Here is a 16,475-nt window from a genome sequence, read left to right as displayed (position 1 = left end):
AATGGAACGACTTAATTGCATTTACATTAGTTATGCACTTTAACAAAATATCATTTTTTACAGCTAGATTGTTTAATCAATAAATTTTATTTTAAATTTAAATGTATTTTATACTGTATACCTAAATGTATATAAAAATTTTATGTAAAAGAGTCAAAAATAACATGGTTTATCAAAATCTCTCAATATTCTTTTGTGGACAGACGTTTTTACATTGTATTAATGCTGATTTCCTAACGTTTGATGAATTAGTTAATAAATATGAATATAAATGTATGAAATGCTTTCTAAATGAATTATATTATATGCATATACAGATAAATCTTGGTTGAATTTAATTAAAAAAAAAGATAATTTGATGAGCTGAAGAAAGTAATGTACTGAATTGTGTTTCAGAATGTTAAAAACATTACTAAATGTAAGGGGTAAGAAAATAGATACGATAAATCTGAAGGGCGATAGGTACACATAAAAAGGAGGGGGCTCCGCGTAATATAGGTCAGTAATGGTGAACCCTTCCTGAATGATTGATTGTTTTGAACACATTCATTAACGAAAACGTTTATCAATTATAAAAGAATAGAAATACAGTGGAACCTCGCTTAACGAGTTTAATCCTTTCCAAATGCATATATTTAAGTATTTTTTTGGTACTAATGTATTTTTAAATTCACAGTTTAAAATCGACTATGTACTTCAGTTTTTATTTTCACAACTGTCATCATTGCTAACGTACATATGGATATGGATATTTTTTCTTTACTTCGATAAGAGCAATAATAAAAATATGTACGTATTATCGAATGTACATAAGTGAGTGTTTCATATAAATAATGTGTATACATATTTAAATCAAAATATATAATTTTACACTTTGTTATACAACTTTTGAAAGAACCATAAAGCGGATTACCCTATGAATTGACAAATATATAATCACATACACTGTGTTATAATAAACACAATACTTAATTTACTTCTTTTTTGTTGCAAATCCGTTAAAGAAATTGCCATTTCACAATTGTCCAAAACTCTTAAAAAATGTAATTCACGTTTAAATATTTTAAGTAGTAATTTGTAGTTTTTCCTTTCTACATATTTTTTTTAAATTCTTATTACTATCAGAAATTTAATTTGATTATTTCAATTAATTTTTTTTCACAATAGCAAAGTTTTGTCTATTATTTTTTTTTATAAAATGTATTCATTCAATTACATCATACATTTACATTGGAAGCGAGGATGTATGTAAAATAGGTGGGGGACGATCGAGCATCCCTGACGCAATCTCCCATTCTCCGAATGCAAAACCCTTGACTCCCACATTCATCGATTCTCAAATACGCCCACGCTCTCACGTGAATTTGCCGCACGCATTCTATCAGATCCCTGTATCCTCCCTCCCACGTAGACATTCCATAAGCTTTGAATAAAGCTTCTCTTACATCTTTTGTAAACCTGAGCTTATGTTGTAGTCCTTTATACCATGTTGGAAATTTCATTCTAAAACATAGCTTATATTATTTATTTTACAATTTAAATTCTTACATTTTCGGTACATATTACAAAGAATGTATAGGAATATTTTTGGTAAAAAGTCGTATTATTACAAATTTTACTTCTAAATTTTAATCTGATTTAACATATTTGCTTTTATTTGTATCACATTTTATTACCTAATAATAATATTTATTGTAAAAATTATATAATTATAGCAATAATTACATATGTACAAAACAATTTAATATTTTGGATTTGTTATTATTTATTTAGAAAAATATTAGACATTAGAAATTGATGCCTCCTCCTAGGTGTGGATCTGTACGAACTTTTGATTTATAAATTTTTAGTAGGGTATGGGATAATTGGGTCAACTCCCTATGACTACAGTATACAGGTTGCAGCTATAAAAGGACGTCTCCAAGGGGTGTTATAAACTTTATTATAGTACTTGGCTATTGACGGACCCTTAAGGGACAAGCATAAAATGGAAGCGTACGCTGACTACAATTCTAACAATTCTCCTCAAGAGTAGTTGTTGGAGCAATTTATCAAACATGATTCAGTGGTCAGGGTCGTATGCAGCTAAAATGATCATCATTTTTTTATGAACAAACACAGCAAAACCTACATCATTTATGTAGAAATACTAATTTATTTCAAATCCGCACTGTGCGAGGTATTGATGTAATAACAAATATTATCATGTGGTTTATAAGTTTTTATAAATACAGTCATCGCTCACATTACAAACACTTTAACGTACGTTCTACAATACGTACACGAGTATTTACGACAATTTGATAACTCGGACAAGTCGGAAGTTGTGTATAAAATATAAATAAATACATAAATATCAATATGAGGTATTTACACGGATATAACTGGTGTCGTTAAAAAATAAATATTGTGGGTTGGACGGCAAAAGTACGTTCGAGCGAACGAATAGAGAATTTAACAAATATTCATTTTAGAACAGCGTTTTTCAATCTTTTTTGCCATTGACCAAACATATTTGTTTGTAGTTGTACATCGACCCAATTGCCAAGAGTATTTCAGTTCGTCGTTTTGACATGAAGTGATAATTGTCATTAAAAAATTAATTCATTGGTTGATATTAATTTTCAGTTTGTTTAGAAAATCTAAATCAATTTAAGATTAAAACCACTACCACTACATTAAGATTTGAGTAATTAGCAATAAGATTACAAATTAATGATTTAATCTATTAATCTTGATTTCAAAGTTACAGCAAACTCTAGAGAATTGTCTTTAATTAAAATGAAACTACACAATTAGTTTTCCATTTAATTATAAATAACGAAGGATACGAAGCAAATCGTGCAATTTCATCCTATCATGTACTTCCTACAGGATAGGATGAAATTGCAGGTACTAAAACCGAGGAGAATTAACTAAAATTATCTGTTGAATATAGCTAGGATACGGTAGTGAATGGACGTCAAATTGCTCTATATAATACTTGTTAATGGCTTCTAAAATTATACAACCTGTCAAGAAATTTAATCAACTTATTTATGTTCAAAGTGTGAATAAAGAAGTTCATTTTCTGATTAAGTAAAATATTTTTATTTTATACTTATTCGAGGTAATTCTGTATTTTTATTTACTGGACTAAAAATAGAAACATAAAATGATATCTTCGAATTTTAATGGAATGTTTGAGATTGTTTTCTTTTAATTTTTTGGAAACCAAATTGTGGATTGTGGACGGGTTGAGTTGTACGGGCGTCGGCGAAGGCGGTGTGCGCATATACATGATATTGACATTCAGAACTGATGGTTCAATGTTATTTCAAAATTAATAAATATGTATCTGTATCAGGTCGTGGTATTAAAAAAAAAACAAATAGAAACAATTTGTCGTTTCATACAATAAATTAATAGTAATATTATACAATCATGATTAATTTTTTTCATTTTGGAATAAATTTTAAAAAGCTCTCTGCATTAATGCAACGTTATATTAACATTACTTTACTACGTTTTCTTTTACACCATTATGAATAAGTATTGATTCAATACCTTTTATTTAAATTGCTACTAAAAAAATGATTCAGTGCCGTTAAAGTAATTGAATATTCAAAATGGAACTAATGTATAAAACGTATTACAGTCATCGATTCCAATTTAGTTCCTTGAAATAATTGGATTTTTTAAAATTATTTCAATGTTTAATAATAACAATATTTATAGAAATCGTTATATATTAATTAGAATTATTTAATTAATTTATTAATAATTTTGACGCGTGACATAAATCCTTAAAAAATAACTGATAATATATTTTTTTTATAATAATAACAGAAAAATGTATTTAATCAGATTTATAAATATTTCAACATTTTAATCACGATTTTTTTATCATGATCATGAATATTAACTAATAAATTGTTATTTTACGGTTATAAAACTTTTTTTTATTAGGATAATTTGTAATTAATTATGTAATTGTATGGTTCTTGTAATTATTGTTAAGTCAATTAGATAATCCATCAATATTTATATAATAAATTGTATTGTTTTCAGGAAGACAAAATGTATGAGTTTTATATATGGAATTCACTGCGTGCTAGAATTGCGTTATAAATCGATGATACTTTTGTGATATTGGAATATGTGGAGTTAGATGAAAGATAAGTTAATAGATTCCTTCAGAAACAAATGAAGATTTGATTGGATTTGTGGATATTTCTTGTAGAAAGACAGAAATAAGGTGATCCAAACTATAACACATAAGAAAATTTTTGGAAAGCAAAAAATATTACTGCGGCCCTTTGTATGTATACAATATATTAGTTTCATCGTATGGCTGAAAATGAATGAATTATAAATAAAAGGTTTCAAAAATAGTATATATTTAGTTTTTAAGTGATTTGTGGATGTGCGCGTTATTTGCTTTCAAGCTCTAGTTCACTGCGAACTCCAAATTGCGATCGATGATACCGAGCTAATGATGTTGTAGTAGGTGGAGTTTCATGGACCAATATATTAATAGACACATAATTAGTAATGTAGAAGCTTTGCACATTTTTTTTGCCCATCAAATTGCAAATATTGTTATTGTAATTATTCGTATAAATGAACTATTCGACAACTTTGGTCACATTAATGATATTTAATATTGAGGCCAAAAAATGTATATGTATACTTTAAAATATATGTTATTAGGAATAAAATTGTTATATAATTTATGTGATTTGGAGCTTTGTGTTAAGCGAACAATGATATGAGTTAATTATATTGCAGTAGCTGGAATTTGATGAACCGATAGGTTAATAGATTTCTTGAGGAACAAACTAAATCAAATTAGAAGTGGCGTTTTTTTTATGGGTATGCAGCAATAATTCTGGGCGCGATGGGACTGCGTAGATAATAATTGTGTTAGTTAGGTTTCATTCGGGGATGTCGGGGGTGGAAGGATTTATTGATTGAATCAACAGCTGGTGGGTGGACGCGCAGGCGGGATTGGCAGGATGGGCAGAACCGGCGGGTGTTGGCGGAGCCCTACCTGCGCCGTACCGCAGGTAGGGTAGCGCGCGGGAAGGGTCAGGAAGGGTATAAAGCGCAACACCCGGGTTCGCGGCCAGCCATCGTCCGTCCCGATTCCCGACTTTGTGTTCCGTTCCTGCCCAGCCATGGTTCGCGTGGCGATGGCGCCGCACCCGCTGCTGCTGGTCTCGGTAGTGGTGGCCGTGTGTGCGGCCATCCCTCACGCCGTTATGGCCATCGACTTGAGCAGACTTTACGGCCACCTCAGTTCCAAAAGAAACGGTAAGTCGCAAAAGCAACCCCTACACTACGAAACGGATAAGAACAGATCAAATCACTTGTTGTGCGGAGGATCGTGGCTGGGTGCATCAACAGTTGTGCCGCACGTCTATCGATCCTACGAAATCCACGGGGGGATGAAAGGGCGCGGCATTCCGCAAACCCATATTTTCTCAATGCATTACTAATGAATTGATCTGTTGATGTCCACCCACATATCCCACGCATCCACTAAAATTGCATAATTAATGAACGATTATCTGAAATCAATGGGCAATGTGCTTGACCGTGTGGCTGCTATTGTATCCGGGACGCAACATTTGCCAACCTGTTGCGGAATTCCATCATTATAAACACACTCACCCACACCTTTAATATATAATTTACACAAACTATAGTGTAAACAAGGGTTGGCCCTTTGGTATTGATTTTCTCGTGGGTTGAAGGTGATGCTTGCCACCCATACGAACCATTCAAATGTCCCGGCGACGGAAATTGCATATCCATACAGTACCTTTGCGATGGAGCACCGGACTGCTCCGACGGCTATGATGAAGACTCCAGGCTTTGCACGGCTGCAAAGAGGCCACCAGTTGAGGAAACCGGTAGTTTCCTGAAATCGCTGTTGGCCAGTCACGGCCCCAACTACCTAGAGAAGCTCTTCGGTAGCAAAGCCCGGGACGCCCTTAAACCCCTGGGCGGTGTCGACAAGGTCGCCATTGCGTTATCAGGTATCACTTTCAGCTACCTCCGGCGCATCCGAATGCAGTTTTTTTTCTGATCGTTCATTTGCAGAGTCACAGACTATCGAAGATTTCGGAGCAGCTCTTCACCTAATGCGCTCGGACTTAGAGCACCTGCGGTCCGTGTTTATGGCGGTTGAAAACGGGGACCTTGGAATGCTGAAATCGCTCGGCATCAAGGACTCCGAATTGGGGGACGTGAAGTTCTTCTTGGAAAAACTGGTGAATACAGGTTTTCTGGACTGAATAATCCCCGACCCTGCTGCTATCTTCTTCGCCCATCCCCAGCCCCACGCGCCCTTGAGTAAGGCGTTCTATTCCTACCTCCCCTACGATACCTATTAAACTTTTCTCTTCCAGCAGCAGAGTCCGCGTTAAAATCCGTCCCTTCTCCACGACCCAAACCCCTTTCTTTCGTCCCCCGGCCTAAGTAAACATACGTCGCGCGACTGTCTCCGCGTTGCGTTTTCGCCTCGAAAGGCTATCCAATATAACAAGAAGAAATTATGATAATGATTATAACATATCAGTATATATATAAATTAATATATATATACACAATTATAATGAAAAAAATTAAGATACATATCATTAGATTATAAAATGAAATTTCTGAAGTACGAAGCATATCATTCATGTGAAGTCAAGTGATGCGATATTAAATAACCTTTTAAGGAAAAATTTTGAATCTCTAGATGTTTAAAATGTGTGCACAAAATATATAAATAAATAAATCAATCATATCAATTAGACAACTCGCGTTGATGCGCGGGTGTTTAACGATCGATTTGTAGGTATTATCTTTGTGATCACTTTGTAAAACGTAGTACTTAAGGAAACCTGGAATTTATCAATGGAGACTCCCGATTCAATTAGGGCGGCACAGAGGTATTTGGTTTTTCTTTTCTATCTCTCTCTCTCTCTCTCTTGCGTAATAATTAGTAGAGCGCGCGTGCGAGATTTTCAAATTGCATGGATAGAGGATGGAGGCTTGTAGTCGGGGCTGTTGGCCGGCCCTTAAAAAACCGCCCCGACCTCTTGTCCGGCCAATTGCATTCGGAAGCGGCTTCGTTCTCCTGAGAAAAAAAAAACATAATAACAAGCAACAAAAACTACAAACAAACAAAGCACATCAGAATTCTATATGAATATGAAAGATATTTATTGTTATGTAATGTTTTGTGAGCGCGAGTTAAATTGGTCGAACCGGCGGCAGTGCGTACGTAGGGCCACGCACCTTGTGCCCTTCACTATTTACCTCACGCACGTGTCCATTTGCTCCGAGGACTAATATATAAATATATATATATACCGTATTGTGATCGCGATGTACATATATTGTAAAGCAAGATACCAAAAAAGTTTTATGGACGAGAGGAAAAAAAACCGGAAGCACCGGAAACGGCATATGTATTTGCTGATGACGACCTGACACTTTTGACTTGGCAAAGGGCGCGAATGCCGCTTCCGGTGCGACCAACTTAGTGAAAGAAAGGTAAAACAAAGTAATTTATAGATAAAGAATTATATGGAAGACGAAGACGCCCGCACAATCACCTCTGCACGCGAAAAAAGAAAGAATAAATAAATAAATATATATATAACAAACAGATGTATAACAAATGAAACAGAATAAGAGAGTTAGCCAAATAAGATATAAAAATATACAAAATATATTTTTTCGACAATTAGTGGTGGTTATCTTTGTGCCCGAAGCAAGATTATGCAGGAAAGGATGGAATGAGAACGAAAATTAATCATAGAAGGTTACCTCGATTTATCATTATATAAAAAAAAAGAAGATCTATTTTACATAAATATAAGAAAGGCTGGTTTTATCTATACATATCAAAATGTTTTCTAATCATTATTATATTATTAATGCATATGAGATTATTTGTGAAGTGGCATTTTTAAATCAAATAAAATTATATTACTTACACGTGTTATTATTTATTGCCCTTATCCTTTCCCTATCAATACAACATTATATGACATGTATAGTCCTTTGGGATGAAATACCTTTTATCAGTCACCAACATTTTCTTTACAGTTGTTCCTAGTTACATTCTATAACACAAATAAAAATGTTTACAAATTGTAATTTAATAATATGAATTATTTTAACTGAACAAACACAATTTCTTCATCAGATTAAATCAGTTTATATACAGTTTAGTTCAAGTTTTCTTTTAATATCCCAATAATATTAAGGACGAAAAAACTTAAAGCAATTGTCCCGTTGCAATGTATTTATTGGTATTATTATTGTTATAATAACTATTGTTAATATAGCATAGTCTTTCCACCCTTTCATATTTTTTTAAATTAGTGTTTCTTGAATATAATGTAAATTTTATTGATTAAGACACAGTTTAAATTTGAAACGAAAAACAATTTCTGAAGAATAGCTACTTTTAATTATAAGATTGTATGAACAAAATCACGCATTCTCCATTAATTATAACATTATTTATTTTGTTCTAAAAGTAGAAACACTCAAGGCAAGGACTAGAGTTGCTTTATTAATATAATCATAGATGGAAAAGTAAATGTAATTATGGATTGATTGTATTTGCAAATATATTGAATATTACAACAGTACAAGCAGTTTATAATAATCGTTTACATTAAACGTTACTAAATAACAATAATTCGTATCGGAGCAAACAGTAACATAAGGAAACTGCCTTTTTTTTAGAAAATTGTCTTTTGTAAGGTATCACAATACATTAAATTTTGTATAAAATAATTAATTTTCATAGTTTTGTAGTTGAATTAAATGCAATTGATGTTTCAAGTTTTTTTTTCCTTTATTAATATGATATCCATATCTAATGTAGCATTGGTTTGTTGAAGCAGCGAATAATAATTCACACAACAGGCAGTAGTAAGTTTTCGATATGTTAATAATATATAGTACCTAGTAATGATAATTAATATGAAAATTCAATTTTATGTTTGTTTCCTTTAAAGCTACTAGAAGAATGTAAATACGTTGGTCAAAGATAAAATATAATATGAAATATAAATACTATAAAGATGATAGAATATTGTTTTTCTATATATGTTTGTATGGTGTCAAAGATTAGACCGATTCGGCGGGACTTTGGAACTCAGAAAGGGCATGAATGGGGTTCTGCACTTTCTTCTGAGAGCCTTTACGCACCTTTGCACGAACCTCTTCGGGTCGTTCAGGCCGAACCAGAGGTTTTTTCTCAGGCGCTTTCATTTTCCAAACGACAATAGGCGACTGAAAAGGATCAAATTAATTCATGTTTTCACGCCGAAAGGAAAATAGTACTTACATACTAAGTTCCACAGATAAGTACAAACAAATAAATGTATGAATTAAAAATGAAATTAAATAAATTTGATTTAATTACCGCAACTGCCGTTTGGCGTGGATACTTGGTGGATGCGACGTATGAAGCTTTCACTGTCAAGACAACAGCATTCATCAGATTTTTGGCGGCTTGGATTAAAGACGTCGCGCTGTCCAGGCCAGAAACGATAAGTTCACCACTAATGTTCTGCACATCCGCCTTAACTTTCGAAGTGATGTTCATCTGATGGCAGTATAAAGCAATCCGCTGCAAATACGCGAGTAAATCTTTTTTAGTCGAACTTTCTGGACATTGCTCAGCAATCTGCCTAGTAAGTTTATCCAACTTTGTTCCCGCTTCGGATATCTTCTTGGCAGCATTAATAACATCCATCGTTGTCTTTAGAGGACCGCGTCCGCTTTGGAAATAATAATCTTATTATGTAACCATTTTTCCAAAGATCATACAAATCTTACCGAGTGAAGTCAGTCATCTCCATCATAATCATGCACATATGTTTGGCAAGCACAATTATATCATTTCCAGTGTCATCCCATTTAGCAACTTCTCTGTCAAACTTCAATTTTTCGCTTCTGAAGTATTCGACTTGCTGCAATATTTTCTGCTTATCTTCCTCAGGCATTTTACCCATGGCTTCCTAAAATATAATTTTACCAATTTGCTAATATATTGAAGTAGTGTTACTGACCCTAGCGGTGGTTATTCCACTAATATCGGGATATTCATCAACTCCATGTTCTCCAGTGTGAGCGCTCGCTAATAGAAGAATGAATTAATAGGATGTAATTAAATATATCATAATTAAGTTACATTTGCTTCGAGTCTCCAAAGTATAATTCTCGTCTACAACTACGTCCTCGGGATCAAGATCTTCGTCAGCTCTATTCATTAGTACAGCTCTTCGAATCTCTCTGACGCCATCATAAACGAGTCTAGCAGCATCAATAAAATCATTTTCGTCAACTTCTTTTGGAGGATTACTAGATAAAGCCGCCACTCCAACTGAAACTCTTTGGCCGAATTTAGGCATAACCTGATCGTTGAGAACTTTTACGGCTTCCAACACTCGCTTAGTATAGACGCATGGCTCGTAATTGTCCATCTCCGCTGTTACCACGTTGCAAACCCTGCTCGATCTACCCCTAATACCACCGGCCGTTCTCTCCAGAGTATCCCCGTCGCATTCCTGCAGCGCCAATACACACTTGTTGACATCTTCAAGAATGTGATTTTCGGAGACAGCCAAAAAGTCGTCGATAGTTGTGATATCATCAACAGCCTCAGTCAAAATGCGCACTTGGTTCTCCCAAGCCTGCTTGAATGCGTCCATATTTTCTTGAGCAACTTTGCTACGATGTCGTGCTGCCAAAATATGGGCAGCATTTATGACCTCAGGGCAGAGGTTGTCAATTTGAGCAGCAGCGTATCGAACCATTTTTACGCCATCCTCATTGTTGGACATGCTGCATACCAAATTTGCGACTTCCACTAACTTATTAGAATGCTCGGTAAATACAACGGCGTACTCGTCGACCTCTTTTTCGTTTCCATTCTGTGCTGCCTTTATTAATACAAGAAGAGGCACATTCGTCTCCAAAAAACTATAACAAAAATGAATAATGATCAATGTTTCAAGAAACGCAGTCAGAATCAAACCTATCAGACACATGATCTACAACAGCTTTTCTTAGCTGCCTTCTTAAGTCCCTAGTTTTCTTTCCCATATGATCAATTGCATGGCCCAAGCCATCGCTTTGTTCTTTGTTACCAATCTGCAAATATTTTAATTGAAATTCCGATTTTACGAGCGACCTCGGACTATGCATGCATCATACATTTAACGTGCAAATATTTATAACTTCCATTTCAAAAGTAATCAATCTACTCACAGGACTTAAAACCAATTATTTACTATGTTTATCATCAAGTTATCGTTAACATACCACATGCTGGAATATTAGGAATAAATAATGGAAAAATTAGTGTGAAAGAAATATGTAAAGTGTGCACAAAACAAGTAAACGCTATTGAAATATTTACCCGTGCCCCTCCACGTAATACTTGCATTTGCTAAGCAAATTTTAGAAAAAAAATAATAATAATATGATCACAATTTTTGTTAAGATGAATACGACATTTACGTACATTTGACATGTATTCGGAGAGAAGGTCTTGGAGCGCTTGACGAACAGCGTTACATTCGGCCACGATCCTTTCGCGACGCTCATCTCTTGTACAACTGGAATCTGCCATCAAAGCAGCTCCACTGATAATACTCTCTAAACGCTCCTCCAGAGAGGGACGAGTATGGACCTCGTTATATGCAAGAGGTTCCATTTCCATATGTTCCTATAATCAAAACCGTGAATCCCTTGTGCTCATTAGCAAACAGACAGCAATTACGTCAAATTCATCAAGAGCTGCTGCAAGTTCTCCTGGTCCATCATACGGACTTTGTGTGGGCTGCGGAGTTCTTCCTTGGGCTACATCACTGATGGTATTAACAGCTTCGCATACCTGTTTTAAAACATAATCGCGGTTCGCTTTAGCCGCTGCTAACTCTGGATGACGCACATAGACTTTAGATGCAGTCAAAAGCATAGTAGAATGCTTCTTAAGCACAGCCCTAGCAGCTGCCAAGTCATCCCTAAGTTGTGGATCTTTCAATTCCTGCTGCCTCTTAGCAGCTTGATTCATCAATTCATTAGCATTGTGTCCAAAAGCTTTAATATTATCCAACAGTTCACCTTGACTAGATGCATCACGCAGTTTTTGTAAATCATCTTCAACAACTCTAAGAGATTTTAGCAATAAATGCACATCAACCATATCAGCCAGAATTAATAAACGCGTTACAGCTGATAGCAAATTTCTAGCTGCTCTTACCATATTACCACGTTTTAGTGATGAACAGGGATCTTCTGAGAATTCCCTAGCTGCAATACTCATTGCAGTTCCTAAATATGCAACACATCAAAATTCATAACATCCTGTATACCACAAGTTTTACAAACCTGTTTTTCTGACCTCATCTACAGCAGATAACATTTCTTGTGTTATGTCCTTGTTTTCATAAGCAATCTGTTCTCCCTTCTGAATGAAATTCTCTGTTGCTTTCTCAACAGTACTTACAAGTGCATTTGCCCTTTTTGATTTTCCTTTTTTCTTCTTGCTTGGTCCTTTTGTGTTGACCAGTGTTGTCACTTGCAGGACTAGCGGCTCTAGGGTCTTCTCTACAGACATTGTTCTAATCTCTAAATTCTTTGGGTCCCATTTTAGGCCGAAATGGTCAGCCATGGTTGCAGTATTTTTAACTGCAAAATACGCATTAATTGGATAATTGGTATAACACATTACTGCTTACACCAGTACCTATTGTTGAACGTAAAATGAATGTGAATCTAGCACACGCTAAAACAGCTACGTTTGTTTATTTATTTAGGTATTTGTAAACTTCAAAGAAACCACTCCCACATAACAAAGACGCTACTGTATATATGTTATAAAGCATAGCTGCAACCCAATTAACATTGTAACAATATTGTGGCCTATTTCCAAAATGCGCCATCTGCAGAGTCTTAACAAATGAAACTTCATATAGACCACCTTCATAACATATTTTTAAATCAATGAATATTTGCTAAACGTATTTACATATATTTAGGTGGAGTGACCTATGGTCAGTAGCCCTTTGTTACATTTCATTATTTTTGAAATATAATATCCTGAAGTTTTGGAAATGTATTACAACTTTTGTTATTTTTTAATACTTTATTCATGTCTTGTATTAAAGGCGAATTTACATGTTATAGTAATGTGTAATTACTTACATATATATGAAAAATTGTTATATATTTAATTTATATGATTAATATGATTTACGTTATAAAAAATATATTAATTTTGATTTAAGTAATATTGGTTACATAAATACAATCTACTGTAATCTGGCAAAACCATAACAGAACGAGTTGATTAATACACTGTGCATTGCTGTTTATTACCATTTATTACGTTCAGTGCCGTTATTTGTTTATTTTTTGATGATTTCTGAGCTCCTGATCTTACGAAACTGCAGTGGAAAAACGATTTGTGTGAAACGTAGATAATGGTTGATAACTAGAGAAGGAAGGAAGATTAACCTTATTAGTTATACAAATTGTTATCAAAGTAGATTAATGCAATTTAGGAGGGGATATGAACATATCACAAGACATGGATCCATTTCATTAGAAACAATGAGCAAATATTGGTGTTTCCTTTTAATTCCTCTAATAGGACTGTGTTTCCTATTCACAGTGAACACAGCCAGTAACAGTTTGAAATTGGTTCAAATTGTAAGAGTTAAGAGTTTAGTATAAATTACTTATTATTAATTTCTCATTTCTCAGTTATTCAGGCATGGAGAAAGAAGTCCACTGGAAAGTTACCCATTGGATCCACACAAGGATCACAAATGGCCTGGTGGATGGAATCAATTGAGCAATGTAAATTATATATTAATTAATGTATTTTCTTTGACTAATTACAAATTTTAGAGAGGTAAATTAGAGGAATATAATTTGGGCTTACAATTAGCTGAGAGGTATAAAGATTTCTTGCCAAAAAAGTATCACTTGGAAGATGTTTTGGTTCAGAGTAGTTATGCAGATAGATGTATTATGAGTGCACAGCTTGTCTTGGCTGGATTGTTTCCACCAATTAAAGATCAAATATGGAATACGAATTTAATGTGGCAACCAATTCCTGTACACAGCATTCCCAGATTTATAGATAATGTATATTCATTTAATTAATTCACATATACAAAAATAATAATAATATTTTCAGAAAATAGCTTTGAAAAAGAAATGCTCTAAGTATGATGATTTATTAAAAGAGGCACTGAATTCTGAAAGAATACAAAAGTTAATTGTAAACAATACGCAGCTATTCGATTATATAACAACAAATACCGGATATAATGTGCATGATATTGGCACACTGGAAACGCTTTACAACACCTTGGAAATTGAAAAACTTAATGGTCTGCAGTTGCCCGATTGGACAAAGTCCGTGTTTCCGGACAAAATGAAGGATATAGCTGCAACTAGTTTGGCAATTTTTACGGAAACGCTTAAAATGAAGAAGATTCACGGAGGAATGTTGCTCAAAGAGATACTGGAACACATGAATGACAAAGTGAATCTTACTTTGGATCCAAATAGGAGTTTGTTTATGTATTCTGGTCATGATTTAACAGTCGTGAGTCTTTTGAGAGTCCTTGGATTTGATGAACTTGTCAAACCAGAATTTGGTGCTTCTGTAATAATCGAACTTCACGAAGTTTCTGATAAATATATTGTTAAGGTAATATGGAAAATGCAATCATTTAAACATATCTAATAGTAATAATGTTTCAGTTCTTGTATAAAGCAAATCCTCTAGCCGAAGTGAATGAATTAGTTTTGGAGGAGTGTGGAAATCCGTGTTATCTAGAGAAATTCACGAATGTTTCATCTAAAGTCATACCTTCTGATTGGGAAAAGGAATGCCAAAACTAAATTAATTATGTAATCACATATGTTATATTTGTTATCAAATTTATATTGTCTATTTCATAAAAAAAAAACAAATAAAAATATTGTTTATATAAATATTATGATGTTGAGTACGTTCGTGTGAATGAATAATGGAATTTCACTGTTCGTTTAACGTACAGCAATTTGTATATTATACAACTGTCAATATACAAATTACAGTATCATTATTGTATAATTAGCATTGCTTTGAGTAGTTAATAAAAAAAACAGCACATTATAAATATTCCAATTTATTTTGAGTATCATACAATATATTAAAAGAGAAATGTATACAAAAAGAACAAAACATGACGATTAAAATTTTATTTTAGAGACAAAAAAAACAAAAAAAAAATCAGAGCTCAGTTTGTTATTAAATAAGATGAAGTGTGTAGTTTAAATGTTAATCCCCTATTTTAGAATGTGATAATACAATAATCTGCAGCACAGTAGTTACAATTAGGCAGAAGTAAGCACCGACAATGCAATCGTTGATTTTTTTGTGTGAAATTTACTGGAAAACCGACGATTGTACAATAGAAAATAAAATGAAAATAATAATATTAACTCTCTTCTCGTTACTTTGTTTATACTATAATCTATTAAGACACTGGTTGCATTCCTCTTTCTTTTCTTCGAACCTCATATTTACACCAAGGCTTTTATCTATCACTCCGTAGAAAAGTTTTCTACAAACTTTTTATATGATATGTCAATATTGTCAATTCAATGTAAAGCTAAAATCACATTTCCATGTTACCGTACCATCATTAAATATAAATAAATAGCCTTTTGTATTTTCCTTCCATGTTTGCATCATTTTGTCTAAAGGGAAAAATTTAATTATCCTCAAGACAACATGATGCAAAAAAAAATTTAACACTCACATATATATACATTCATACATATATGCATATGTGTGTGTATATATATATATATTATAATATAAATTGACATTTGTTAAAAACTATATTATATAAAGAAAATTAAATTTTATATATATAATACAAGAAAAGAATAAAATGTTAAAAATTTTGTCACAAACAAAAAGATAAAACAAAAAGAGAACAAATCGATTAAACATTTGCATCTTCTTTCACAACACTTTTCTATTCATCTCAACTTTCATATAATCATTATCATCATCATCATTATTATTTTTTTTAGAAAAATTATCACATGTTAAACATATTATTAATTCATATAATTTCTCGTCAATCGAATCAAATACACCTATCTAGCCAATGGCACAAAATGCATTTTTTCACAGCCAAACATTGTTTTTTTTATCCTCAAACCTCCCTTAATCAAACGCTCACCGTTAAATTCAATTTTTCATCGCGAAACAAAAAAAAAAACGAAATCGAACAAAAAAAATATATAAGAATACTGAAAAATCCTTCTCTATACATAAAAAATTCTTAACAACTAGAAAAAATAATTATTATGGCATAAATAGGTGATCTCTCTCTTGTTATATACATATATGTATATATAAATATACATCCATGTATATATATATATATATATTT

At 33.1% G+C, this 16,475-nt stretch overlaps 4 protein-coding genes across 8 annotated transcripts in view; 2 read left to right on the top strand and 2 right to left on the bottom strand.

Annotated features, from left to right (window-relative positions):
• The first annotated feature begins 5,032 nt into the window (after positions 1-5,032).
• Positions 5,033-6,558, top strand: LOC108569870 (IDLSRF-like peptide). Its single transcript, XM_017931603.1, has 3 exons — positions 5,033-5,295; positions 5,739-6,023; positions 6,088-6,558. Exons 1-3 carry the CDS (start codon positions 5,160-5,162, stop codon positions 6,279-6,281), a joined length of 615 nt encoding a protein of 204 aa, XP_017787092.1. The 5' UTR covers positions 5,033-5,159; the 3' UTR covers positions 6,282-6,558.
• A 2,565-nt stretch (positions 6,559-9,123) lies between these two features.
• LOC108569872 (catenin alpha-like) lies at positions 9,124-12,906 on the bottom strand. 5 transcript variants are annotated; one of them, XM_017931605.1, is made up of 11 exons: positions 12,755-12,906; positions 12,397-12,696; positions 11,786-12,339; positions 11,528-11,731; positions 11,423-11,452; positions 11,039-11,154; positions 10,193-10,983; positions 10,071-10,138; positions 9,838-10,019; positions 9,422-9,779; positions 9,124-9,288 (listed from the first exon to the last, which is right to left on the bottom strand). In XM_017931605.1, the coding sequence occupies exons 2-11, from the start codon at positions 12,677-12,679 to the stop codon at positions 9,124-9,126; spliced, it is 2,751 nt and encodes a 916-aa protein (XP_017787094.1). In that variant the 5' UTR covers positions 12,680-12,696; positions 12,755-12,906. The 5 variants fall into 5 exon arrangements, with proteins under 5 accessions (XP_017787094.1, XP_017787095.1, XP_017787093.1 ...); XM_017931606.1 differs by lacking the exon at positions 11,423-11,452 and adding an exon at positions 9,344-9,346; XM_017931604.1 differs by lacking the exon at positions 12,755-12,906 and adding an exon at positions 9,344-9,346 and having other exon boundaries at positions 12,397-12,679.
• Positions 12,907-13,323: 417 nt separating this feature from the next.
• On the top strand, positions 13,324-15,133 carry LOC108569867 (lysosomal acid phosphatase-like). Its single transcript, XM_017931598.1, has 5 exons — positions 13,324-13,719; positions 13,774-13,869; positions 13,921-14,160; positions 14,213-14,731; positions 14,785-15,133. Exons 1-5 carry the CDS (start codon positions 13,561-13,563, stop codon positions 14,923-14,925), a joined length of 1,155 nt encoding a protein of 384 aa, XP_017787087.1. The 5' UTR covers positions 13,324-13,560; the 3' UTR covers positions 14,926-15,133.
• Positions 15,134-16,012: 879 nt separating this feature from the next.
• Positions 16,013-16,475, bottom strand: part of LOC108569866 (histone-lysine N-methyltransferase trithorax) — a gene marked incomplete in the record, with an annotated part of 8,542 nt that continues 8,079 nt past the window's right edge. Inside the window, 1 exon segment of the mRNA XM_017931597.1 lies at positions 16,013-16,296.

This window comes from Nicrophorus vespilloides, unplaced genomic scaffold (assembly GCF_001412225.1).
Source record: "Nicrophorus vespilloides isolate i.1.1-1 unplaced genomic scaffold, Nicve_v1.0, whole genome shotgun sequence".
Classification (NCBI taxonomy): Eukaryota; Metazoa; Arthropoda; class Insecta; order Coleoptera; family Silphidae; genus Nicrophorus; species Nicrophorus vespilloides.
Note: the sequence above shows the minus strand (reverse complement) of the source record. Positions and strands in the feature narration are given on the sequence as shown.

What these genes read in the sequence shown, in the direction of transcription:
- LOC108569867 (XM_017931598.1), top strand. Translation starts at nt 13,561, where the DNA reads ATGCAATTTAGGAGGGGATATGAACATATCACAAGACATGGATCCATT. An exon ending in GTTTGAAATTGGTTCAAATT is followed by an intron (nt 13,720 to 13,773) that starts GTAAGAGTTAAG and finishes CTCATTTCTCAG; the next exon opens with TTATTCAGGCATGGAGAAAG. An exon ending in TTCCCAGATTTATAGATAAT is followed by an intron (nt 14,161 to 14,212) that starts GTATATTCATTT and finishes TAATATTTTCAG; the next exon opens with AAAATAGCTTTGAAAAAGAA.
- LOC108569870 (XM_017931603.1), top strand. Translation starts at nt 5,160, where the DNA reads ATGGTTCGCGTGGCGATGGCGCCGCACCCGCTGCTGCTGGTCTCGGTA. An exon ending in CCTCAGTTCCAAAAGAAACG is followed by an intron (nt 5,296 to 5,738) that starts GTAAGTCGCAAA and finishes CGTGGGTTGAAG; the next exon opens with GTGATGCTTGCCACCCATAC. An exon ending in GGTCGCCATTGCGTTATCAG is followed by an intron (nt 6,024 to 6,087) that starts GTATCACTTTCA and finishes GTTCATTTGCAG; the next exon opens with AGTCACAGACTATCGAAGAT.
- LOC108569872 (XM_017931604.1), bottom strand. Translation starts at nt 12,679, where the DNA reads ATGGCTGACCATTTCGGCCTAAAATGGGACCCAAAGAATTTAGAGATT. An exon ending in TTTGGAGACTCGAAGCAAAT is followed by an intron (nt 10,139 to 10,192) that starts GTAACTTAATTA and finishes TTCTTCTATTAG; the next exon opens with CGAGCGCTCACACTGGAGAA. An exon ending in GTGGAATAACCACCGCTAGG is followed by an intron (nt 10,020 to 10,070) that starts GTCAGTAACACT and finishes ATTATATTTTAG; the next exon opens with GAAGCCATGGGTAAAATGCC.